The sequence below is a fragment of the Dendrobates tinctorius genome, unplaced genomic scaffold (genome assembly GCF_039654945.1).
Source record: "Dendrobates tinctorius isolate UK_male_01 unplaced genomic scaffold, ASM3965494v1 ptg000011l, whole genome shotgun sequence".
NCBI lineage: Eukaryota > Metazoa > Chordata > Amphibia > Anura > Dendrobatidae > Dendrobates > Dendrobates tinctorius.
In genome coordinates, this window is record NW_027361679.1 from 43,094,917 (window position 1) to 43,122,750 (window position 27,834).

Genomic DNA, 27,834 nt, shown 5'->3' on the forward strand with positions numbered 1-27,834 from the left:
AGTTCTGTCAGTCACAGTGCCACATAGTTCAGTCACGTTTACTGGCCAAGTTTTGTCATAGTGCCACGTAGTTCAGTCACGTTTACTGAACAAGTTCTGTCACTCATAGTGCCTCGTAGTTCAGTCACGTTTACTGGACAAGTTCTGTTAGCCACAGTGCCATATAGTTCAGTCACGTTTACTGGACAAGTTCTGTTAGCCACAGTGCCATATAGTTCAGTCACGTTTACTGGACAAGTTCTGTTAGCCACAGTGCCACATAGTTCAGTCACGTTTACTGCCCAGGTTTTGTCAGTCATAGTGCCTCGTAGTTCAGTCACGTTTACTGGACAAGTTCTGTTAGCCACAGTGCCATATAGTTCAGTCACGTTTACTGGCCAAGTTCTGTCACTCATAGTGCCTCGTAGTTTAGTCATGTTTACTGGACAAGTTCTGTCAGTCATAGTGGCACGTAGTTCAGTCACGTTTACTGGACAAGTTCTGTTAGCCACAGTGCCATATAGTTCAGTCATGTTTACTGGACAAGTTCTGTCAGTCATAGTGGCACGTAGTTCAGTCATGTTTACTGGACAAGTTCTGTTAGCCACAGTGCCATATAGTTCAGTCCCGTTTACTGGACAAGTTCTGTCAGTCATAGTGCCTCATAGTTCAGTCACGTTTACTGGACAAGTTCTGTCAGTCACAGTGGCACGTAGTTCAGACAGGTTTACTGGACAAGTTCTGTCAGTCACAGTGCCACGTAGTTCAGTCACGTTTACTGAACAAGTTCTGTCAGTCACAGTGCCACATAGTTCAGTCTCGTTTACTGGCCAAGTTTTGTCAGTCATAGTGCCTCGTAGTTCAGTCACGTTTACTGGACAAGTTCTGTCAGTCATAGTGCCTCGTAGTTCAGTCACGTTTACTGGACAAGTTCTGTTAGCCACAGTGCCATATAGTTCAGTCACGTTTACTGGCCAAGTTCTGTCACTCATAGTGCCTCGTAGTTTAGTCATGTTTACTGGACAAGTTCTGTCAGTCATAGTGGCACGTAGTTCAGTCACGTTTACTGGACAAGTTCTGTTAGCCACAGTGCCATATAGTTCAGTCATGTTTACTGGACAAGTTCTGTCAGTCATAGTGGCACGTAGTTCAGTCATGTTTACTGGACAAGTTCTGTTAGCCACAGTGCCATATAGTTCAGTCACGTTTACTGGACAAGTTCTGTCAGTCATAGTGCCTCGTAGTTCAGTCACGTTTACTGGACAAGTTCTGTCAGTCACAGTGGCACGTAGTTCAGACAGGTTTACTGGACAAGTTCTGTCAGTCACAGTGCCACGTAGTTCAGTCACGTTTACTGAACAAGTTCTGTCAGTCACAGTGCCACATAGTTCAGTCTCGTTTACTGGCCAAGTTTTGTCAGTCATAGTGCCTCGTAGTTCAGTCACGTTTACTGGACAAGTTCTGTCAGTCATAGTGCCTCGTAGTTCAGTCACGTTTACTGGACAAGTTCTGTTAGCCACAGTGCCATATAGTTCAGTCACGTTTACTGAACAAGTTCTGTCACTCATAGTGCCTCGTAGTTTAGTCTTGTTTACTGGACAAGTTCTGTTAGCCACAGTGCCAGTTCAGTCACGTTTACTGGCCAAGTTCTGTCAGTCATAGTGCCTCGTAGTTCAGTCATGTTTACTGAAGACGTTCTGTCAGTCATAGTGCCTCGTAGTTCAGTTACATTAACTGAACAAGTTTTACTTGGAAAAACCTGTGTATTAACTGCATTATTCTTAAATCTTCATAAATAAACTACATACATATTCTAGAATACCCAATGCGTTAGAATCGGGCCACCATCTAGTGAATATATATATATATATATATATATATATATATATATATATATATATATATATATATATATATATATATATATATATATATATATATATACATACATACATACATAAAATTTTATTGGCAGAAAAAGGGGGGAGGGGGAATCTTTACCTTTCAATTATTGATGCAAGCTTTCCTTTTAATTTTTCTTTTGGAGGAGCTGGACTTGACAAACCATAAGACTTTTCGAAACCTTGCCAAGCCAATGGGAGCGCAGACTGACGATCGATTGGCACAGTACAAGAAGCGTTACAAGGATTGGGAAGATCCCAATGGTGAGTTTTTGTAGCAGCAAATTATAGATACTGTAAATAGACTTGTCTACACATACACCAGTGTAGAGTCTTCCCTAAACTATATGAAGAGACTTTTCTACACATACACCAGATCTCTGCATGGTATTCTATGAAGTAGCCATTGTAAAGATACACCCATGTCTGACATCCTTGTTAATAAGATTATATGAGAAAAGTGTCCATGTTTCTCCTAGAAATGGTTAGCATTTAGCCTTTATTTTGTAAAGGGCATGAGAATATTATTTGCAGTCTCTAGTTGTCTCCTTTGAGACAGTTTTCATACATTCAGCCTCATATACCAAGAAATCAGACTGTCACCTGGGATTGAGTAGATCATACAGTTAACATGTAGTCCAGCTGATTTCTAGTGATGAAGTGATATTCCTTAAAGGTGTTGCAGGAGGTTAAAATAATATGACTGCACTTCTCCAGAAACAGTACTGCTCTTGTTCATAGGCTGCGTCTCGTAATGTAGCAAGGTTCCATTCACTTTATTGTAGCTGGAATGCAAGATATTGGCCTGTACTGTCAAATAATTTTTAAGGTATGTACATCCTTGTAAACCCGTCCTTGTTTGCAATCACTGTCATGTTTTATTTACACAGGAGAGACACCAGCTTATCACTACGGGACTCATTATAGCTCTGCTATGATTGTAGCATCTTATCTTGTCCGAATGGAGCCATTTACCCAGACCTTCCTCAGGCTTCAGGTATTCACTGTGAATAAAATGGCCTCTTGATCTATCTGTATTGTATCTGATCTGTTTGTTATCAAGAGGTGTGTTAGCCCTCAAATTCTGCAAATTTGTCATGATACCAATTCAATAGATTCTTGAACCACCTAGAAAGAAAAAGAAAGTGTTAGGTCTATGTCGTTGATGGATGGTATTAGTTAAAGCAGATGGCCAACCTACAAATTTATTTTCATCCTAGATTCCTAGCTATGTAATGCCATAATCTAAATTATTTCTAATATACTTTAAGTAAAAATTCCCTATATTTCACTACCGTAGCCTTTGCCCCTCCCTAAAACGAAGTGTCCCTGCATGATATGCACAATGGCAGTGTGCCTTGTCAACCAGCGTTCTGAGAATACCAGGCGTGCCGAGTCTAGCGCCTCCCCCGCAAGTGCGACACTGGTTTCTGCACGCCGCGTATTAATTTTACTGCTTGCACTGACAGTGTGCTCTCTTGCTGCCTCATTACTGCTGATTTGGGCTGGCAAGAAAGTGCACTGTCTCTGTGCACATCACACAGTAACAGAGCAAGGCCTCGCCTAGCCCCTGACACTAATGTCATTAATGACAGTTCATTTCAGGCAGGGGGCAGAGGTTTGATTAGTGACCACAACCTCTGTTTCCTGATAACAGATACAAGGTCGCAGTTTGGGGGACCTGGCCAAGCTCCACTTCCCTTTACTCACAAAATACCATTTGCACTGAATTCCCGTCCTGCCTAAAAAAAATTACTTCCTTTATTCATTTTAGTGATCATCTCATTAGTTTAGGCAAAATTGTTAACAGGAACAAGGCAGCTGATGTCACTCAGTCATGCTGATTGAATTATAAGAGCAAACTGGTTGCTTTATAAGGTGGTTGGTGCATGAAATCATTGTCTTCTTCTGTAAAGACAATCTGTCAATAAGACCAACACCCCTAAGAAATCTATATTGGCACACAAGTCATACAAAATTGAAAAAAAAAAATGATACCTTGATATCTGTGATCCAATGTCTTATTCCAGTAATATCCACATTTCTCTTATATGTAAATGAGCTGTTAAGATCTATGGGTCGGACACATATATGCATGAGAATCTGCCTCCAGGGATTTTAAATGAAAGGGGGCGTTACCAGTGTGATGTGTGATAGTTGCTCTTCTGATATCACAGGCAGCGCTTGTTGCAATACAGCAGAGCTGTGGGAGCTGCAGCTGCAAACTTGTTTCTAATGAGACAAAGTTCAGTTCTACAGTGGTGTGTTAGTTACATGCCTCACCCTTTTATTTAAAATAAGCTCTTGAAGTGTTTATAATGCAGATCTGTGTCCAGCCCATAGTTTTTAACAGCTCATTTATGTATAAGAAAATCATGGATTTCGCTGAAATAAGAAATCATATCTCCGATATCAAAGTATTATTTTATTAAAGGGCATGTCACACTAAGCGATATCGCTAGCAATATCGCTGTAACTTGTGACGTTATAGCGATATTGCTAGCGATATCGCTGTGTCTGATACTTACCCACGACCGGCTCCCCCGCTGGTTATCGCTGATCGCGCGAGAACGTCCAGGACTGTTTCTCGTCGTGAGTTTCCTGCGGCGCTTCCTGTGGAGAGACGAGCGACGCGTGGAGCCGGGCGGGAGGACGCAGGATCGCCTGGTGTGACAGGTAAGTAGCGACCCCCGTCCCCAGCGATGTCGCTGGTGAGATCTGCCTGTGTGGCAGCTCACTAGCGACCACTTAGCGATGCACCAGCGATCCTGACCGCGTCATATCGCTGGTCGGGATCGCTGGTACATCGCTAAGTGTGACAGGGCCTTTATTCCTATGACCTACATGCCCATGTAAACTGCTTAGGAGGGTTGATCCTATTAACAGATTCTCTTTTAACCATGATTACCTCCAAGGAAATGTGTAGTCAACATTGATTTGCATGAAAAGGACTTTACAAGCCACAGCATTGCCACTTGTGCGATAGCTCCTATATCAACCATCGGATCGAGAGGTTCAATTTCTGTGAAGAATGGTTCAGGGCACCCAAGAAAGTCTAGCCAGTGCCAACGCTGTCTCAGCTACAACATCTGTTCCACACCAATGCATAGCTTCTGCAGGAATAGCAGCAGACAGGTGTCAGTGTATCTTCATGCATAGTGAGTCTAAAGGCCCCGTCTCACTAAGCAATCTCGGTAGCGAGATCGCTGCTGAGTCACAACTTTTGTGACGTAAAAGCGATCTCACCAGCGAGATCGCTGTGTGTGACAGCGATCAGCGAGCGGCCCCCCTGCCGGGATCGCTGGAAGAAACCTCTGGACATTTCTTTGGTCGCTGGTCTCCCGCTGGCCAGCACGCAACGCTGTGTGTGACAGCGGGAGACCAGCGATCAGGTGTAAAAAAAAAAAAAAATAAAAAAAAATATAGTTATTCTCACCTTCCGATGTCCCGTTCAGCCATCCTGCCTCTCTCCACGCTCCGGTCCCAGTGATCCTTTGCATGAATGACCGCGAGACTTTGTTATCCAGCGAGACCGTGACATCTCGCGGTCATTCGTGCAAAGGATCACTAGGACCGGAGCGTGGAGAGAGGCGGGATGGCTAAACGGGACGTCGGAAGGTGAGAATAACTATATTTTTTATTTTGATACTATTTTCTACAGCGATAGCGATGCCGGGCGCTCGGCATCGCTGTGCTGATCGCTGGTGAAGCTGTCTGTGTGACAGCTCACCAGCGATCACATAGCGACTTACCAGCGATCCTGACACCTTCATATCGGTGTCGGGATCGCTGGTGAGTCGCTTAGTGTGACGGGGCCTTAAGACTTTTGAAAGTCTGCTTGGTATCCAGAATATCAGGAAAGTATCAACTTCTCTCCAAGAAAAACATCAATGGTAGACTGACATTCTGCAGGAAGTAGAAGTATTGAACTGCAGAGGACTTGGGCAAAGTTGCTTTCTCTGGTAAAGCCCCCTTCAGACTGTTTGGGGCATCTGTTATAATGATTGTCTGGAGAAAAAAAGTTGAGTACCACTATGAGTCCCTGTGTCTCAGTAAAGCAACCAGAAACCATTCATGTTGGGATTGCTCCATCCAAGGGAGAAGGCTCACTCATAACTTTGCCTAAGAGCACTGCCATGAATAAAGAGTGAGATCTAAACATCTTCCAAGAGCCACTTCTCCCGATGATCCAGGAGCTAGATGTTGATGAGCAGTGCCTTTTCCAGCATGATGGAGCACCATGTCATAAGGCAAAAGTAAATCCAAGCACTGTTTAGGCAATAATAGATTACCTGCCTTCAGTAAGGACTAGGCCCAGAAAATGATATCCACCATGCCAGGGAGAATGGCAGAAGTCTTGAAAAAATTAGGGTCAACATTATAAATTGAAGTCATTTTTAATAAACTTGATGTATTTATCAATAAACATTTAGAAACGTATGAAATGGTTTTAATTGTACTTCAGTAACCATATAAATATCTGACTAAAAGATCTAAAACCAATGAAGTAGCAAATTTTACTAAAGTCAAAATTTGTGTCATTCTCAGAACTTTTGACTGTGTAGATGTCCATGACCTTTAGAGAAATGTTGTTTTTTTTTTTTAATTCAAGAATATATATTCCTCACTTTTCTCCCATTGTAGGGTGGACACTTTGACCTGGCCGATCGAATGTTCCACAGTGTGCGTGAAGCCTGGTACTCTGCATCCAAACACAACATGGCCGATGTGAAGGAACTCATTCCAGAGTTCTTCTACCTACCAGAGTTTCTTCTCAACTCCAACAACTTTGACCTCGGTATAAGCTGACATATTTTTAGATAAATAATACTTCTGCTATAATAATACAAAGTGACATGGTTTGGAGGTTTTTCGTTGTTGTTGTTCACATAAAATTCTTGAAATCTTTCAGTTTTGTCACTGGCTACAAGATCAGGCACAGGAGACACTAGTCTGCAGCTCACTTTTCAGATGTGCTCTATAGACTAGTCTAATTACTTCCAGCACACTGTAAAGGCTACAACAATTCTCTGTCAATTGACTACTGTTAATTTTAACCAGTTCATGACCAGGCAATTTCCTCCCCTTTTAGACAAGGCATATTTTTAAGGTTTTATACTAATGATCTAAAAAAATTTCTTGTTCGGAAATTCAAATAATTTTTCTCGTTCGCCTTATTGGGGGACACAGAGACCATGGGTGTATGCTGCTGCCACTAGGAGGCTGACACTATGCACAAAAAAAGGTTAGCTCCTCCTCCGCCGTATACACCCCACCGACCGGCAGGAAATTCCTCAGTTTAGCTTAGTGTCAGTAGGAGGTGGACACGGGTCTTTTATTAGTTCAGTGTGCGTCGTTTCTTTGCAGGTTCCGGAGGGATACGGAGTGAACAGTCACATCCGTACTCCCACAAAGAGATTATGAGTACGGCGTGTACTGCCACCCCGTATCCTCATAGGTCTCCGGAGCAGGACCAGGAGCCTCGCACAAGTAGGTGCCAGCCGCACGGACGGTCCTTGCCCCCTGCCTCCCACCCTCTCGCCTACCAGAGCCTGAAGGTTGGATGAGGCGCGGATTTCATAGAGACAGACAGCGTGGGATTTTCAGGTACCTTTATTGTAAGGCCCCCTGCCTGGGTGAGTATGTCAGTCTTCCCCCGGCGTTTTCTCTTGGAGCGGTCGCCAGGGGGACCACGTTAGGGTCCCTGCACGCCCCGCATCCCCCCACGGTCACCGCATCCATGCAGGCCCCGGGTCTTCACGGGCCTCGTTCTGCGCTTCCCCCCCCTTTTTTTCCATCTCGGCAGGGGTAGCGCTGGAGTCGGGCAGGTCTGGGCAGGGACGCGGCCCGGTGTTGCGACGCGTCTTCCGCGCCGACCCCCTGCTGACAGGCGGCCGCCGCAACTAGTTTAGGCCCCGGCTTGTGTTCGGGCCTACCGCAGCGTCGCGGCCACGCCCCCCGCCCCTTTCTACTAAGCGGGCTTCACTCCCGCTCTCCCCAGGCCCTCCCCCCGCCTTTCCCTCTCCTGCCCAGCATATTATGGCTAGAGGGCAGCAATTATTAACCCTGCGAGGAGCTCCGCCCTTCCCCGGGACCCGCGCTTTTCCACAGGCAGGCGCCATCTTCACAGCCTGCCAGCCAGACGCAGCTGGAGAGGCTCCCCAGCCCCTGAGCAGTTTCTGCAAGCAGCTTTTTGCCACTTTGGGATGGCCAGCCGGACTTCTCCCTGATCTGCATCCCCGGACAGGTCGAGCAGCATCGCTTTTGGGGACACCGGACCGTGAGTAGCTCTGCATGGCAGACTGACCCTTCTCCGCCCTCTGTCCCCCAACCTTCCGGCACTACATCAGGTTTTTCACAATGTCTATCCCTAAGGCTGATCGTACCCGCTCTTCGGCCCTCCCCTGCACCCTAGTCAAGTTCTTCGCATGTTCTTCGTGCAACCACAAACTTCCCTCAGGTCAGTCCTCTCCCCTCTGCCTGGACTGTAGCAATCCAATCCAGCCCGACGCCGCTCAGGAGCCATCCATAGCCCCAGGGGTGAGTGAGCCCCCCTTGCCGGGTTGGGCCTCCTCCCTATCACGGTCGGTGGCAGACCTCACCAAGGTGTCTCAGTCCCTAGTAGCCGTTCTGGATAAGTTGCCCTTGGGAGCTTCTGCGGGACCTAGCACGTCCCAGGACGTCCCATCTGAGCCAGCCAGTGTCAGTCGCAAGAGACCCAGGCAGGATCTCCAGGCGGAGTCCTCTCCTCGCCCTACCTCACCCCATACTCCCCAGCAGTCTCCCTCTCGGGCCTCCTCTCCTGAGTCAGGTGAAGCGCTTTTGGAATCTGAAGGGGTCTTAGAGCTGGATTCGGATCAGGATGCGAACATGAAGGTTACGGTGCAGAACCTCATTGCCGCGATTCACCATACCTTCGACATCACTGACGCCCCTGCGAAATCCTCAGATCAGGAGGTTTCGTTCAGACGGGCGGAAACACCTTCCAGGGTGTTTCCCTTTCATTCCGAGTTTGGGAAGATTTTTACCAAGGAAAGGGAAGATCCGACTAGACGCTTTCAAAGAGGAAAGCGTCTCGGCGTGCTGTATCCGTTCGCTAAAGAGCTCACGGACAACTGTGCCGCTTCTCCTTCAGTGGACCTTCCCATATCCAGACTCTCTAATAATACTGTTCTTCCGCTGTCGGGTGTAGCGTCTCTAAAAGATTCTAATGACAGAATCATAGAATCCCTAGCAAAGTCTGCCTTCGAGGCGGCATCTGCGGCGGTATGTCCAGTCTTTGCTTCATCTTGGGCAGCAAAGGCTATATCCGCTTGGGCAGAGGACCTTCGGCAGGGCATTCTGGATAAGGCACAACCGGAGCATTTGGCCGATCTCGCCAATCAGATTTCCCATGCGGGGGATTATCTGTTTCTGCTTCCTTGGATGCCGCATCTTGCGCGGTTCAGGCGTCAAGCAACATCGGGGCAATCCGACGTACAATTTGGCTCAAGGCCTGGCAGGCGGACTTGTCCTCTAAAAAGTCTCTGACTAATCTGCCTTTTCAAGGAGTGCGTCTCTTTGGGTCCCAATTGGACCAGATTATTAAGGACGCTACCGGAGGTACGAGTTCTCTTCTCCCCCAATCCAAGCCTCGCAGACCTCCTCCAAGGCGTCAGTTCCGTCCCTTTCGGTCTTTCCGCCGTTTCAATGCGGCGGAAAACCCTTCCAACCAGCAAAAGCCACAAGCACGTCAGGAAAGAAAGAAGGTCTCCTTCAGGCCCACTCCGTCCTGGTGGTCCCACTCTTCCCAGGGAAGACCACCCAGATCTAGATCTGGACGGTCTACGTCCGCATGACTATCATCGGTCTTCCGTGGGTCCCTTCCAATTGGGAGGTCGACTTCTTTTCTTCAGCGACGTCTGGTTCGCCTCAGTAGAGGACGCTTGGGTCAGAGAGGTTGTATCGACAGGATACAAAATAGAGTTCGTTTCTCTTCCACGGGATCGCTTCTTCCAATCCCGTCCACCACGGGATCCTGCCTTGATCCCGGGGTTCGGTTCGGCCATCGCCTCTCTCCTCAGCTCCGGGGTGATTGTGCCCGTTCCCGAATCGGAACGATTCACAGGGTTTTATTCAAACCTGTTTGTGGTGCCGAAAAAGGACGGGGCGGTTCGACCCATCTTGGATCTCAAGTTACTCAACAAGAGAGTTCGCCTCCGCCACTTCCGGATGGAGTTGGTTCGCTCGGTGATTGCCTCCATGGAGGAGCAGGAATTCATGTGTTCCATAGACATCCAAGATGCCTATCTACACGTGCCCATATTTCCCGGACATCCGAAGTTCCTGTGGTTTGCGATTCACCACGAACATTATCAGTTCGTCGCGCTCCCTTTCGGGCTCGCCACCGCTCCCAGGGTCTTCACGAAGATTATGGCGGCGTTGATGGCCTTGTTGAGGATCAGAGGTCTTGTTCTTTTTCCGTATCTCGACGATATTCTGATCAAGGCTCCCTCCTTTCATCAGGCCCGCCTAAGTGTGGCGATCGTTCTAGACACCCTGTCCAGTTTTGGGTGGATTGTCAACCGGAAAAAGTCCTGTCTGATCCCTACTCAACGCCTTGTGTTTCTGGGCCTTCTTTTCGACACTCGTCGGTCAAGGGTATTTCTCCCACAAGACAAGATTCTTTCCCTGCAGCAGGGCGTCCGATCACTACAGATCTCACGGTTTTCATCTCTCAGGACAGCCATGAGGATTCTGGGGAAGATGGTGGCAGCAATAGAGGCAGTTCCCTTTGCCCAGTTTCACGCCAGGCCCCTCCAGCAGGCCATTTTGTCCAGGTGGAACAGGTCGGCTCTGTCTCTGGATCGTCCAGTTCGTCTTTCATGCCTGATCAAGCGGTCTCTCAACTGGTGGTTGACGTCTCCCCTCATTCTCTCGGGGCGGTCCTTTCTTCCCAGATTGTCACAACGGACGCCAGCCTCATCGGCTGGGGTGCAGTGTTCCGCAATCACACTGTTCAGGGTCGATGGTCGACTCGGGAATCAGCTCTGCAGATCAATGTCCTAGAGATACGAGCGATCCTTCTGGCTCTCGTCCACTGGGAACGGCGCCTCAAGGGCCTGCCTGTCAGGATTCAAACAGACAATGCCACAGCGGTGGCGTATATCAACCGACAAGTACCGACACGGAGTGTCTCAGCCCTGGCGGAAGTGTCCAGAATTCTTCAATGGGCAGAGACCTTTGTTCCAACAATTTCCGCGGTTCACATTCCAGGCGTGGACAACTGGGCCGCCGATTTTCTAAGCCGCGAGGGTCTCGCGGCAGGGGAATGGTCCCTACATCCGGAGGTGTTTCATCTGCTCTGCCGTCGGTGGGGAACCCCGGACGTAGACCTCATGGCGTCTCGCCTCAAAAGGAAGGTACCACAATTCGTGTCCAGGTCTCGGGACCCCCTGGCAGTGGGCGCCGACGCTCTGGCCGTTCCTTGGTCACAGTTCGAGCTCCCCTACCTGTTCCCTCCCCTGCCTCTTCTTCCCAAGCTGTTGAAGAAAATCAAGGCAGAAGGGATTCCAGTCGTCCTCATCGCCCCGAATTGGCCCAGAAGGTCTTGGTTCGCGGACATTGTCAACCTTCTCGCGGACGCCCCCTGGAAGCTTCCCGACAGGGCAGATCTGCTGGCCGATTTGCCACCCCAATTCTCGGTCGCTCAATTTAACGGCGTGGCTGTTGAGACCGAGGTTTTGAAACGGGCAGGATTCTCTGATCGAGTGATTCATACCATGATCCGCGCCAGAAAGCCTTCCTCTTCCAAGATCTATTACCGAACTTGGAAAGCCTATTTCTCCTGGTGTGAGGCCAATGACATCGCGGCCATGGTTTTTTCGCTTCCTTCTGTTCTGGCGGTTCTTCAGACAGGGCTGGATGCGGGGCTTGCTCTCAGTTCCTTGAAGGGTCAAGTTTCGGCACTGTCCATTTTATTTCAGAAGACGCTGGCCTCCCGGCCCCAGGTCAAAACCTTTCTTCAGGGTGTGGCTCACACAGTTCCTCCGTACCGAGCGCCCGTGGATCCTTGGGATCTTAATTTATTCGGACTCCCATGACAGCACCACGAGAGAGGGGATCCGCCCTATAGGAACAGGAAACCTACAGATACAAAAAGGGCGGCACCTCTCCCACGCATCAGTTGGTTTCCTGTTCCTGAGGGGACGGGATCCTACAGAAGAATTGGATCCCAGGCCGGCCAGCCGACACCGGTAGCGAGGGGGTCTCCTACCTCGGCCTGGTTCGGATCTCCTGGAAGGCGCCACGGTGGCCCAGGATGGGTGTCACGGCGGTGGCGTGGACAGCAGGGAGCGGCGTCCGGAGGATGTCCGTCTCCGGAATTAAGCCGCCGCCGGTAAGTATACCCCCCCCGGGGATTCCCGGCTCCGGCGGTGCAGATATGTTGGCAGCGCTGTGCAGGGGGCTGCGACCGGGCGCTGCTCCGGAGCTCCCGGGCGTCCCGCGTGGCTTCCGGCGTTTCCGGGGTAGCGGTGACGTCAGGGGGCGGGCGGAGGAGGCGCTTCCGGGTCAGCGCGCCACTGCGCATGCGCGGCGATTCCAAGATGGCGGCGCCCATCGGAAACACCGATGGCGCGGGGTCGGGCGCCAGCTGGGGTAGGGAGCTCCGTAAAGGGGGGGGGAGGGGCGCGGCATGGATACTGCTGACCGGAGGAGGGGGTATTTAGGCGGGACCCGGGCAGGGTACCTTGCCTTGGCCACATTACTACATGCAGCAGTGTGCAGCAGCAGCAGTGGTAATGGAAAGCGATCGAGAGCAGCAGCAGCGGCAGAAGCAAGGGCAGCAGCGGCAAACATCACTGCCGCCCCTGGATGACCTTCGGCAGGTCAAACAGAAAAAGAAAGGGTCCCGTGACAGTAATGCGGGACGAAGTGACCAGTCCACTCGTAAGAGCTCCTCCAGGCAGACAGGAGCATCGACCGAAAGAAATCCCCCTCGTTCTCCGGTACTTGTGGTGGCACTGGTAAGTGATCTTCGTGAAAGTTCACTCAGTGACGGGACCCCCCTTCTGTGTTTTTCTTTTTCTAGGGAAAAAAAGCTACAAGTAAAAATAAGCATAGGGAATGCGCACTCTGTGCATGCCCATTACCGGACGCGTGCCTCAAAAGATTGTGCCCCCCCTGTATTCAGCAGACGGTGGCAGAAGAGTCGCCTGCAGTAGCGGCGACTTTGAGAGACATTGTCAGGGTAGAAATGAGGGAAACCCTAAAGTCCTTGTCTCAGCCGCAAAGTCTAAGGGGCGAGGTCCCGGGGGAGTCTGATTCCTCGGTAGAGTGGAGAAAAAGCAGAGACTCCCAGGCTTCATCTCCCTCGTCCTCCTCAGGAGAAGAGGACTCGGGGCGATTTTGTCTGCCTCTTGACCGGGTAGACAAGCTGGTCAAAGCAGTCAGAGGGACAATGGAGGTAGAGGAGCCTAAACCCCATTTATCCATGCAGGATGTCATGTTCGGTGGGCTGGAACAGAGGAAGCGGAGAGTCTTTCCGTTAAATCAAAAGATACAGGATCTGATCCACAGAGAGTGGGAAAAAAACGGACAAAAGAGGGTCGCTACCACCAGCCCTCAAAAGGAGATACCCCTTCGACGATCCAGCAGTAAGTTCTTGGGACAGAGCCCCCAAATTAGACGCTGCCATTGCGAAGGCATCAAAAAAATCCTCGCTCCCCTTTGAGGACATGGGATCCCTTAAAGATCCCTTAGACAGGAAAGCTGATACTTTCCTGAAAAACACCTGGGAGATGGCGGCCGGGTCCTTAAGACCAGCAGTGGCTTCAACGTGCACGGCCAGGTCCATGATGGTCTGGTTGGACCAGTTGGAGTCACAACTAAAACAGGGTACATCAAGACAGACAATTCCTGGGGCCCTACCGACCATCCAAGAGGGAGCAGCCTTCCTGGCAGATGCCTCAGCGGATGCAGTGAGAATGGCCGCCAGAGCAGCAGGTCTCTCTAACGCAGCTCGTAGAGCCCTGTGGCTAAAGTGCTGGCAGGGAGACATCCAGTCCAGAGCAAAGCTCTGTGCGATTCCATGTGAGGGCGAATATTTGTTTGGAACTGTCCTAGACGAGCTGCTTGAAAAGGCGGGGGACGACGAGAAAAGATTCCCAAACCTTTCATCAGCGTCCTACCGTCGCCCATTTGGTAGAAGGAGATTTGGCCAGGGGAGAAGGCGCAACTCTTCGCCTGTTAGAGATCGACCCAGATGGGAAGACAGAAGGAGACGAGGTACGGGCTATATGTTTACATGCTCGTCGAGAGATCAAAAGAAACCAAATCAATGACTAGCGGTTCCCGTGGGGGGTAGACTGTCATCCTTCTTCCCGGCATGGTCACAGATTACGAATAGTGACTGGGCGCGTAAGGTAATATCCACCGGGCTTAGGTTGGAATTTACCCAGATCCCGCGGGACACTTTTAAACTGACCCCCTTAAGATCTTCTCATCTCGAACAAGCGGCTTTAGAAGCGGAAGTCTTGAGCCTATGTCAGAAAAATGTCCTGGTAGAGGTTCCAGAGGCTGAAAGGGGAAGAGGGTTTTACTCTCCCCTGTTCTGTTTCTAATCCAGAAACCTGATAACACATTCAGAACGATTATAAACCTTCGTTCCCTTAACGAGTTTTTGATTAATCATACATTCAAAATGGAGTCCATTAATACAACAATAAAAATATTGTTTAAAGGTTGTTTTATGGCAGTCATAGATTTGAAAGACGCGTACTATCATGTACCTATCCATACAGACTTCCAGCAGTTCCTGAGGGTGGCAGTTTCAGTAGAGGGCACAGTACGTCATTTTCAGTATAGAGCCCTTCCCTTTGGTCTCTCAGCAGCACCCAGGGTTTTTACAAAGTTAGTGGCCGAAGTTATGGCTCACTTACGAGAGGTTGACGTCTTAATCATTCCATATTTAGACGATTTCTTGATTGTAGGAAAATCGGTGGGTCATTGTAAATCCCAGATAGAAAAAGCTAGATCCAGGTTAGAAAACCTGGGATGGATTTTAAACTACGAGAAATCCCGACTCCAGCCCTTAAAAATACAGAGATTTTTAGGGTTGATACTAAATTCAGACACTCAGCGGTGCCTGCTACCACTAGATAAATTACAAAAGATACAGGAGCAGGTTCTTCGGGCAATGGATAATCCATCTATGACCCTCAGACAGGCCATGTCCCTGTTAGGTTCTCTAACTTCATGCATCCCAGCAGTAAGGTGGGCACAGTTCCATACCAGAACCCTTCAAAACGACGTCTTGATTAATAGCAGGGCCCTTGGAGGCTCCTTACAGGGTCGGATGTGTCTAAGCCCCTCAACTGTTACATCACTGAGATGGTGGCTTGAGAGCGAGAACCTAGCGTCAGGGGTGCCCTGGATAACACAGATAACCCGTATTATAATCACAGACGCAAGTTCCTTCGGTTGGGGAGCCCATATGGGGGACATAGTGGTACAGGGCCAGTGGGATTCTAATTCTGAAATCTCATCCAACCAGAGAGAACTATTGGCGATAGAGCGGGCAGTCAAGAAACTCATTATCTACCTGCAGGGCCATCATGTGAGGATACACTCGGACAACCAGGTAGCGGTAGCATATGTCAACCACCAAGGTGGAACCCGCTCCAGCGCTCTGATGCAGATAACAGAACGGCTCCTCCAGATAGCAGAGAGAAATTGTCTATCTTTGACCGCGCTCCACATCAGCGGAAAGGACAATGTAAGAGCAGACTTTTTAAGCCGCAAGGCTCTAAGACAAGGAGAATGGGCTTTGAACAAAGATATTTACCGCCAGATTGTCCGCAGATGGGGCCAGCCAGAGGTAGACCTCTTTGCCACCAGAAAAAACAGAAAAGAAAGATTGTTCTGCTCTCTGAACCCCAGGGAAAATCCCCTGGCGGTGGATGCCCTACTGATAAGATGGGATTTTTCTCTGGCATACGCCTTCCCACCATTGAATCTTCTTCCTCTGGTAGTCAGAAAGATCAGAGAGGATCAGGCAAGAGTCATACTGATTGCCCCCTTTTGGCCCAGGAGGACCTGGTTCGCGTAGTTGAGGACCATGTTGGTAGGCGATCCCTGGGTACTGCCGAACCTTCCGGATCTCCTCTACCAGGGGCCAGTCAGCCACCCACAAGTAGCGGGACTTCATTTGACGGCGTGGTATTTGAAAGGTCACTATTAAAAAATAGAGTGTTCTCCAAGAACTTAATTGACACCCTCCTAAGAAGCAGAAAATTAACCACCACTAATATCTATGCTAGGACCTGGAAACGCTTCCTGTCCACCTTTCACTTTGACATCAGAGATGGAATTCCCACGAAACATATTCTGGAATTTCTCCAGAAAGGTTTCGAATTGGGTCTCTCCACAAGTACGCTAAAAGTACAAGTTTCAGCCTTAGGGGCCCTGTTTGCAGCTGATATTGCAAAGGATTATTGGGTAGCAAGGTTCATCAGAGCAGCGGCCAGATCGAGACCTATACACAAAGACAGATGCGTACCATGGGACTTAAACTTAGTCCTTACAGCCATGACAGAAAGTCCGTTTGAACCTTTAGATTCTGCCTCACTAAAGATTATATCTCTTAAGACAGCATTCCTGGTAGCAATAACATCCGCGCGTAGGGTGAGCAATATACAGGCACTTTCCAGATTGCCTCCTTACACAGAGTTCTTACAGGATAGAGTGATCCTAAGGCCAGATCCAGCATACCTTCCCAAGGTAGCAACACAATTCCACAGGACACAGGAGATAGTTCTGCCTTCCTTCCTCCCTAACCCAACCAACCCTAAAGAGCAGAAACTCCAGGCGTTAGATATTAGAAGATGCTTACTGACATATTTAGCAGCCACGGATCCTTGGAAGAAGGAGAACGCATTATTCCTATCCTTCCAAGGTTCCAGGAAAGGATACAGAGTATCAAAACGCACATTAGCAAGGTGGATTAGGGAGGCTATCTCTCTTGCCTACACAGCAGGTGGCGGTCCGGCTCCACAGAACCTGAGGGCACATTCCACTCGGGCCATGGCATCATCCTGGGCGGAGAGATCTGGAGTATCAATTGATCAAATATGTAAGGCGGCCACCTGGTCATCTCCTTCCACCTTTTTTAACCACTATCGGTTAGACATGGGTGCCTCCTCAGACCTCACCTTCGGGCTAAGGGTGCTGCAGGCTGTAGTCCCTCCCTAAGTTAGTTTACATCTCTGTAATTCTCTCGTGGTGCTGTCATGGGAGTCCGAATAAAGTATTAAGTTACGTACCGGTAACTGTATTTTTCGGAGGCCCATGACAGCACCCTTAGTTCCCTCCCTTGTTCACATATAGGGGTGCACTCCTTAGAAGATTGTTCATAGAATCACCTTATGTGGGAGATGGTATGGAATAATTCTGTTAAATAGGGTAGATAGGTTGTATATATCATATGTTGTGTACTAACCATGGTAGCCTCTCAAGCTCTGTAATCCAACTGATGCGTGGGAGAGGTGCCGCCCTTTTTGTATCTGTAGGTTTCCTGTTCCTATAGGGCGGATCCCCTCTCTCGTGGTGCTGTCATGGGCCTCCGAAAAATACCGTTACCGGTACGTAACTTAAAACTTTCGTTCTTGGGGTTCTGCAAGGTCCTCCTTTTGAACCTCTCAGGGATGTTTCCCTTGCCCTCCTTTCTTGGAAGGTGGCCTTTCTGGTGGCCATTACTTCCATCCGACGTGTGTCGGAATTAGCGGCCCTTTCTTGCCGCTCTCCCTTTTTGGTACTTCATCAGGACAAGGTAGTTCTGCGGCCTCCGCCCTCTTTCCTTCCGAAGGTGGTATCTTCCTTTCACCTCAATGAGGACATTGTTCTGCCATCCTTCTGCCCGAGCCCAGCTCATCCTCGGGGGCGATCCTTGAACAAGCTGGACCTGGTCAGGGCATTGAGAGTCTATCTAGCCAGGACATCTTCCTTGCGGAAGTCAGACTCTCTGTTTATCATTCCAGACTGTGCAAGGAAAGGTCACCCAGCCTCAAAGGCCACTATTGCTCGCTGGATCAGATCGGCAATTTTGGAGGCATACCGGGTCAAGCATCGTGCAGCTCCTTCAGGGATCAGAGCGCACTCTACCCGGGCGGTGGGTGCCTCCTGGGCGGTGCGCCACAGAGCTTCCGCGCTACAGCTTTGCAAAGCTGCAACGTGGTCTTCGGTTCACACTTTGTGAAATTCTACAGGGTCCACACCTACGCTTCGGCGGACGCCAGCCTAGGTAGAAGGATTCTGCAGGCCGCGGTGGTGAGTCCACTGGCCTGATGGAAGTTTGTTTCCCACCCCAGGGACTGCTTTGGGACGTCCCATGGTCTCTGTGTCCCCCAATAAGGCGAACGAGAAAACAGGATTTTTTGCGTTGCTTACCGTAAAATCTGTTTCTTTCAGCCTTCATTGGGGGACACAGCACCCTCCCATGTTCTACAACTCCTGTTCTTATGTTTGGCGATTGGTTACAGTTGAGTTGTGCGTTCTGTTTTCAATCTATTCCGTTACTTCTCCTACTGCTTTCTCACTAACTGAGGAATTTCCTGCCGGTCGGTGGGGTGTATACGGCGGAGGAGGAGCTAACCTTTTTTTGTGCATAGTGTCAGCCTCCTAGTGGCAACAGCATACACCCATGGTCTCTGTGTCCCCCAATGAAGGCTCCGAGAAACAGATTTTACGGTAAGCAACCCAAAAAATCCTGGTTTTGCCACTTTCTTTTCAATACATAGGGATTCATTTTTATAGAATTTTTATATTCTTTTTTTTATGCTGATATAGGGGGAAATGTAAAGAAAAATAAAGTGTCCACTTTTTACATTTCTTTAATTTATTTTTTACGACCATAAACAATCACAATAGAATCATTTTAAATTGCTTTTCCATTTCCGTAGAAATTTTTTTTTATACATGGCACATAGTTTTGTTTTTGTTTTTTTTCAATGGGGGAATACACGTTTACGGAATAAAAAAATCAACTGCAGTGCTTCTTTAACTGGGGAGCATTTGTGATATGCATTTCACTTTAGAAAACGAGTGTTAAACACCCTCAACTGCACTATAATTAGCATATAATTTTCAAATGAACCAATTAATTTGCTAATATTTTCTGTTAATTATTTTTTTTTATTTTTGTAGGTTGCAAACAAAATGGAACAAAGCTTGGTGATGTAATTCTACCTCCATGGGCAAAAGGGGACCCCCGGGAATTTATCCGCGTGCATAGAGAGGTAAAAGGAGATATGTCATATATTCAGTATATTCTAGGGGTTAAATAGAGCGGCTCCTATATGGTGCATTGTGAATAAAGAATGTAAAAATCTGGAAAAAAAAATCAATAAATCAATTTATATATTTTATTTTCCTCTTTAATGATTGTGTTTGCTTGTTTAGATATGTTGATGAATATGTAGTGTTTTTAGCTGATTATTTCAGTATAATGGTCATTACTGTTCTGTCAGGCCCTGGAGTGTGACTATGTCAGTGCCCACCTGCATGAATGGATAGACCTGATCTTTGGGTACAAGCAACAGGGGCCAGCTGCCGTAGATGCCGTCAATGTTTTTCATCACCTCTTCTATGAGGGGCAAGTGGACATCTACAACATTAATGACCCTTTGAAGGAGACTGCTACCATAGGCTTTATTAATAATTTTGGACAGATCCCTAAGCAGGTAAGCACATTTGATGTATTTTCATTTGTGTCAATTATAAATTTAAGGTACTATATTTTGCAGCTATGCGAATGTGATTTTGATGACAGAAAATATTCTAATGATGCTATCTGACAATATGATATTTTAATACTATAATTTATCTATTATTTAAGTTGTGTGTGGAGGGGAGGGCAAGGGTGGTCTTCCCATCTCCTCTCAAACATACACTTTTTTAAAGTGAAGTACCCGTCAGGCCGGTTTTGTCCAAATGACATTTTTCGTCCTTCAGTTTGTGATTATTATTTGTGAACATGTCAGGAATAGCACTTGTATTTTTGAATATGAAAGCGAAAATCCGGAGGTCAGATGGAAGAAGAACCAAAACGTGATTTATTTAGAACCGTAATCCAGTGTAACGTTTCACTCTGACACTCAAACCTTCATCAGACGGATTGCTGGAGAGCAGTGTAGTATGTGTGGACAGCGTCAATGTGGATCGGATTGGATGTGTACACATCCATTGGTCTGTCACCCTGATCCACGTTGCGCTGTCCACACATACACTGCTCCTCAGCAATCCGTCTGATGAAGGTCTGAGTGTCAGAGAGAAATGTTACACTGGATTACGGTTCTAAATAAATCACGTTTTGGTTCTTCTTGCCGGTTTCTGCGTTTTATACTTGGAGGGAGTGGTACCCTATCCGGGCTCCGTTTTCACAGAGTGATTTACAACCTCGAGTGACATGTTTGTTTAAGATGAATGATTAAACGTCATCAACCCATAACTTTTAGATTTTTAAGTATATGAATCCAGAATCTTGTGTAATACTGACAATAGCAGTCCTCTGCCGCTATCGCACCTGTTCCCTCTCGGGCTCTACCAGCTCGATTGAAGACATGGCATGTCTACGACATGACTACTGCAGCCAATCGCTGGATGTAGTTGTAGGGGTTGATGCCACTGAGTTCAGTGCTGAAGAAATCACATGTGTGGCCACTGCATTGTGACTATTTGAAGAACAGAGACTGGCGGGGGACCGAGCAAGCATTGGCGCAGGAGCTTCTTTTCTTATTTTACCCCACAGGCAGGCACCTGTTTGTTACGAAAAAAGGTTTAGTGTTTGGCCAACTCTCTTAATGGCTCCATACAATTTTTAATGTCGAGTAGATAGGAACACAATAAAAATGGTAATATTTAAGTTCACCATATTCAATCTCCAAGCTTTACTCACTTTTCTATTCTTTTTCAGCTTTTCAAAAAGCCACATCCACCAAAACGTGTTAGAAGTCGCCTTAATGGAGACATGTCGTCAACATCTATGCCCTTGGGTTCTGCTTCTGACAAGATCTTTTTCCATCACTTGGACAATTTGAGGCCCTCCCTGGTTCCAGTGAAAGGTAGGGCACGCGCATCATCAAAGGAGAGCTAAGGCTCTTATTACACAAGCACACGATCACATCATCACAGCATAGTGTCGGCTGTAAAATAACACCATATTGGGACGGCTTCACTGTAGAGAGCATCCTGTAAAATACTTACACTATTGTGCCTTCATCAGAAAAGATCCTAGCTTATAAATGCGCACATACTTGTGGCATTATTACAATAAACATCGACCATTGCATACAAAAACACAATTGAGTCACAGTTAAAGGAAAACTATATCATGTCTAAAAACGAGTTTTACCAAGTGATATACGGTTAATCTGTAGGTAAATGAAAATCATGCCTGCGAGTGCGGCTGTAATCACTCTCTAAGATTTTGGTAGTGTGCTCTGCACTCACGCTGCACACACACACTACAGAGCAGGCTGGCGATCACTCTGCGGGGGAATAACCGCTGTTCTCACTGCACAGTGAGCAGTGACTGTAATCGCTCCCCATCACCGTCCCTATGACTGCAAGAAAGAATATATGCATTTATTTTCTCTCTGTAGCTGCTTTTTCCAGTAACATGCAGTACGGTAGGATTTTAAAGATATTCACCTGCAGATTAAACCACCTCTGCAGGTAAATGCCATTTTTAGACATGACAGGTTCCCTTTAAAGAAAATCTGCCTGTAGTATAAAGTAAAGACATGACTGTAATGGCGCTGCAATACTGATTACATTGATACCTTTGTTTAATCACCATTTGAAGACTTTTGCTTATTAGATTTCAGTGCACAGGGGCCGGACTATGTTCTGGGTCTTCTCCCAGGCTGCAATTTCCCAGCCCCCTCCACCCGCCTTCGGTCTATGACCGGTCACTGCTTTTTTAGTTACTGCCTCCTCCGATTGAAATCACCTCTTCAATAAGAGGATGTAGGTGGAGGGGAATCAGACTGGGAGGAGAAGGCCCCTGTGCACTCAAATCTAATTAGCAGAAAACTTCAAATGGCGATTAAAGAAAAACCGCAAAGGTGTTAATTTCATCTGTATTACAGCACCATGACAGCCATGTCTTTACTTTACATTATGAAATTGTTTTGGCAGGTTCTCCTTAAGTACAGCTTAAGACTCATACAGTATTATTTATGACTTCAATAAAAAAAATTTTGTCATTGTAGTGTGTTTTATTAATGTCTAGAGAACAAAACCTTTATCCCCTTCACGACATATGACATAGACAGACTTATATCATATGTTGTGTCCCTTCCATTGATGCAGGCTTGAAAACTGAGCCTGCCTCTTTCCCTGCACATGATGGATGATTTAATCCGCCAACATCAGCCTGTAACCGTCACAGGTGGTTCATAGATCGGAATTTTAGCTATACATAACAGTGCCAGTGCCCTGCTATATATAGCACAAGCGGATGATCATAGCTTCAGATTCACTAAATGGACTTTTAAATCCAGAAAAAAGTTTAAAAGTATAAAAAACAAGCTTAAATTATACCCCCTCCCTCCATATGCCCCAATAAAAATAAAACTATTAAAAATATATATATACTGGGTTTTTTTGCACTACAAGACGCACTTTTTCCTCTCAAAATATGGAAGGTAGCCAAAGATACCAGGATAAGGATGGGGCCATGCATACCAGGATAAGGATGGGGCCATGCATACCAGGATAAGGATGGGGCCATGCATACCAGGATAAGGATGGGGCCATGCATACCAGGATAAGGATGGGGCCCAATCATACCAGGATAGGGATGGGGCCATGCATACCAGGATAGGGATGGGGCCATGCATACCAGGATAAGGATGGGGCCATGCATACCAGGATAAGGATGGGGCCATGCATACCAGGATAGAGATGGGGCCATGCATACCAGGATAGGGATGGGGCCATGCATACCAGGATAGGGATGGGGCCATGCATACCAGGATAGGGATGGGGCCATGCATACCAGGATAGGGATGGGGCCAGGCATACCAAGATAAGGTTGGGGCCATGCATACCAGGATAGGGATGGGGCCATGCATACCAGGATAAGGTTGGGGCCATGCATACTAGGATAAGGTTGGGGACAGGCATACCAGGATAAGGATGGGGACAGGCATACCAGGATAGGGATGGGGCCAGGCATACCAGGATAGGGATGGGGCAAGGCATACCAGGATAAGGATGGGGCCAGGCATACCAGGATAAGGTTGGGGCCAGGCATACCAGGATAAGGTTGGGGCCAGGCATACCAGGATAAGGATGGGGCCAGGCATACCAGGATAAGGATGGGGCCAGGCATTCCAGGATAAGGATCCACTGTTAGGTGGATTCATAACTGGCTTAGTGATCGGACCCAAAGAGTGGTCGTAAATGGCTGCACATCCAGTTGGAAGAATGTCTCAAGTTGGGTACCACAGGGCTCTGTCCTGGGCCCTGTATTGTTCAACATCTTTATCAACGATTTAGATGAAGGAATTGAGGGTAAACTGATTAAATTTGCTGATGACACAAAGCTAGGAGGGATAGCTAATACTAGAGAAGAGAGAGAAAGTATTCAAAAAGATATAAATAAACTGGAGAAGTGGGCAGCAACTAACAGAATGGTTTTTAACAGAGAAAAATGCAAAGTACTACATCTGGGCAATAAAAATGAAAAAAGCATATACAGAATGGGAGGAATAGGGCTAAGCAACAGCACATGTGAAAAAGACTTGGGTATACTAATAGATCACAGACTGAATATGAGTCAACAGTGTGATGCAGCAGCAAAAAAGGCAAATGCAATTCTAGGATGTATTAACAGAAGCATACAGTCTAGATCCCTCTAGTCCTCTTTGGTCAGACCTCATCTGGAATATTGTGTCCAGTTTTGGGCACCACATTTTAAAAAAGACATCAACAAACTGGAGCAAGTTCAGAAAAGAGCGACCAGAATGGTGACCGGTCTACAAACCCTGTCTTATGAGGAAAGGTTTCAGGATTTGGGATTGTTTAGTTTGCAAAAGAGAAGACTGAGAGGAGACTTAATAGCTGTCTACAAATATCTAAAGGGCTGTCACATTGTAGAAGGATCAACTTTATTCTCATTTGCACAAGGAAAGACTAGAAGCAATGGGATGAAACTGAATGGGAGGAGACACAGATTAGATATTAGAAAAAACTTTTTGACCGTGTGATCAATGAGTAGAACAAGCTGCCACGAGAAGTGGTGAGTTCTCCTTCAATGGAAGTCTTCAAACAGAGGCTGGACAGACATCTGACTGGGATGATTTAGCGAATCCTGCTTTGAGCAGGGGGTTGGACCAGATGGCCCAGGAGGTCCCTTCCAACTCTACGATTCTATGATTCTATGAAGGATGGGGCCAGGCATACCAGGATAAGGATGGGGCCAGGCATACCAGGATAAGGATGGGGCCAGGCATACCAGGATAAGGATGGGGCCAGGCATACCAGGATAAGGATGAGGCCAGGCATACCAGGATAAGGATGAGGCCAGGCATACCAGGATAAGGATGGGGCCAGGCATAAAAGGATAGGGATGGGGCCAGGCATACCAGGATAAGGATGGGGCCAGGCATGCCAGGATAAGGATGGGGGCCAATCATACCAGGATAAGGATGGGGCCATGCATACCAGGATAAGGATGGGGGCCATGCATACCAGGATAAGGATGGGGGCCAATCATACCAGGATAAGGATGGGGGCCATGCATACCAGGATAAGGATAGGGCCATGCATACCAGGATAAGGATAGGGCCATGCATACCAGGATAAGGATGGGGGCCAATCATACCAGGATAGGGATGGGACCATGCATACCAGGATAGGGATGGGACCATGCATACCAGGATAAGGATGGGGCCATGCATACCAGCATGGATATGGGGGCCATTCATACCAGGATAGGGATTGGGTCAGTCATACCTGGATAAGGATGGGGCCATGTATACCAGCACAGAGATGGGGGCCCTGCATATCAGGATAGAGATAAGGGAGCCATGCATACTGGGATGAGGGATATTAAGTATAGAATTGAACACATTTTTTCCTTCAATTTTTTTTTTCTAATTAACTCCTCTAAAACCTAGGTGCGTCTTACGGTCCGGTGCGTCTCATAGTCCAAAAAATATGGTACATATTTGGTATCACAGATGTAATGTATCTTATCAGAGAAATCTCCTTCTTTCTCCTCCTGGATCTTTTACTCTCCGTTCCTGGGTAAAATTTGTATTCTGTGACAACAAGATTTCTCAATTACTGAGATAGGAAATGACAATTGGTGCTCATAAATTCTATGGAGGGAGCAGCTAGAGGCAGATGCACACATTCTGTTGCAAGCTCTCCAGAAATGACAGTTGCAGTTCTCAGTAGAACTGTATAGGCACCAACTGTCATCTATCTCTGTAATGGGAAAGTCAGGGATTAAATCTGTCCTTGGTGAATTGAGATTTTTGAGAATGAACAATCAGTTCAGGATGTTGAAGAAGTGGATTTCTGTATTATAATACATTACATATTTTATTATTTTCACTTGCACGATAGATTTATGGAAAAATATAAAAAAATGACGGTCACTCTTTTTAAAGAGAACTTATATATTTGTTTTTTTAATTTATTTATTTTACTTACTTGTATAGCGCCATTAATTCCACAGCTCTTTACATACATTATCATCACTGTCCCCATTGGGGCTCACAATCTAAATTCGCTATCAGTCTTTGGAGTGTGGGAGGAAACCGGAGAACCAGGAGGAAACCCTTGCAAACACGGGGAGAACATACAAACTCCTTGAAGATGGGATTTGAACCTGGGACCCCAGCGCTGCAAGGCTGTGCTGCACATATAAACAATCATAAAGTCATATATAGACGCACACACTAATGTAATATCATCACGTAACAGCCTGTTATTATACCTCTGTATGTGACGTATAGGCTTGTTTTCTAAATCATTTTAAGTAAACCTCTGTAATTTTTTTTAAGAACTGAAAGAGCCCGTTGGTCAGATTGTTTACACGGATAAGGGAATTCTGGCTGTAGAACAGAACAAGGTTCTCCTTCCACCGACCTGGAACAAGACTTTTGCATGGGGCTACGCGGACCTCAGTTGCAGATTAGGAACTTATGAGTCTGACAAGGTTTGTTCATTTTCTGCGGCACTAAGGACACTTTGTAATCTATATTGGTGCAAAGTATTCAAAGTATTCACCTTGTTTTGCAGGTAGTTGTCGTCTATGAATGCTTATCTGAATGGGGGCAAATACTCTGTGCCATTTGTCCAAACCCGAAACTGGTCATCACCGGAGGAACAAGTACAGTAATCTGTGTGTGGGAGATGGGAACTTCTAAAGAAAAAGCAAAATCTCTCACACTGAAACAGGTTTGTAAAAACCCCTGCTATGTAATTTAAACCGCAGCAGTAAGGCTGTGTAGCAACGTTTTGACTGTTGTCTAGACCTCCCTTATAACAGCAGTCTGGCTGTGTAGGCTGAACCCCCCCATATAAGACCAGTCAAGATATGTAGTCTGGACCTCCCCCTATAGCAGATGTCTAGATATATAGTGTGCACCTCCCTCTATAACCGCAGTTTAGATACGTAGCCTGCACGTCCCTCTATAACAGCAGTCTGGATATATGGTCAGCACCTCCCCCTATAATAGCAGTCTGGATATATGGTCAGCACCTTCCCCTTTAACAGCAGTCTGGATATATGGTCAGCACCTCCCCCTATAATAGCAGTCTGGATATATGGTCAGCACCTTCCCCTATAACAGCAGTCTGGATATATGGTCATCACCTCCCCCCTATAACAGCAGTCTGGATATATGGTCAGCACCTCCCCCTATAACAGCAGACTGGATATATGGTTAGCACCTCCCCTATAACAGCAATCTGGATATATGGTCAGCACCTCCCCTATAACAGCAGTCTGGATATATGGTCAGCACCTCCCCTATAACAGCAATCTGGATATATGGTCAGCACCTCCCCTATAACAGCAGTCTGGATATATGGTCAGCACCTCCCCCTATAACAGCAGTCTGGATATATGGTCAGCACCTTCCCCTATAACAGCAGTCTGGATATATGGTCAGCACCTTCCCCTATAACAGCAGTCTGGATATATGGTCAGCACCTTCCCCTATAACAGCAGTCTGGATATATGGTCAGCACCTCCCCCTATAACAGCAATCTGGATATATGGTCAGTACCTTCCCCTATAACAGCAGTCTGGATATATGGTCAGCACCTCCCCCTATAACAGCAATCTGGATATATGGTCAGCACCTTCCCCTATAACAGCAGTCTGGATATATGGTCAGCACCTTCCCCTATAACAGCAGTCTGGATATATGGTCAGCACCTTCCCCTATAACAGCAGTCTGGATATATGGTCAGCACCTCCCCCTATAACAGCAATCTGGATATATGGTCAGCACCTTCCCCTATAACAGCAGTCTGGATATATGGTCAGCACCTCCCCTATAACAGCAGTCTGGATATATGCTCAGCACCTTCCCCTATAACAGCAGTCTGGATATATGGTCAGCACCTTCCTCTATAACAGCAGTCTGGATATATGGTCAGCACCTTCCCCTATAACAGCAGTCTGGATATATGGTCAGCACCTCCCCCTATAACAGCAATCTGGATATATGGTCAGCACCTTCCCCTATAACAGCAGTCTGGATATATGGTCATCACCTCCCTCTATAACAGCAATCTGGATATATGGTCAGCACCTTCCCCTATAACAGCAGTCTGGATATATGGTCAGCACCTTCCCCTATAACAGCAGTCTTAGTGTATAATTCAGACATCTGGATCCCCTATAATCTGTACTTCCCTCTATCACAGAAGTCCTTCTGTGGATCTTTTC

General features: G+C 47.1%; 1 protein-coding gene across 6 annotated transcripts in view; it reads left to right on the forward strand.

Moving 5' to 3' along the window:
* WDFY3 (WD repeat and FYVE domain containing 3) overlaps positions 1 to 27,834 on the forward strand; it is a 436,497-nt gene that overhangs the window by 399,527 nt on the left and 9,136 nt on the right. For all 6 annotated transcript variants that reach the window (XM_073541724.1, XM_073541677.1, XM_073541696.1 and 3 more), the window contains 8 exons: positions 2,027 to 2,144; positions 2,771 to 2,877; positions 6,525 to 6,678; positions 19,062 to 19,153; positions 19,385 to 19,597; positions 20,830 to 20,977; positions 25,937 to 26,091; positions 26,175 to 26,333. In XM_073541724.1, coding sequence (XP_073397825.1) covers positions 2,027 to 2,144; positions 2,771 to 2,877; positions 6,525 to 6,678; positions 19,062 to 19,153; positions 19,385 to 19,597; positions 20,830 to 20,977; positions 25,937 to 26,091; positions 26,175 to 26,333 — 1,146 coding nt within the window. The remainder of the gene's footprint in view (positions 1 to 2,026; positions 2,145 to 2,770; positions 2,878 to 6,524; positions 6,679 to 19,061; positions 19,154 to 19,384; positions 19,598 to 20,829; positions 20,978 to 25,936; positions 26,092 to 26,174; positions 26,334 to 27,834) is intronic.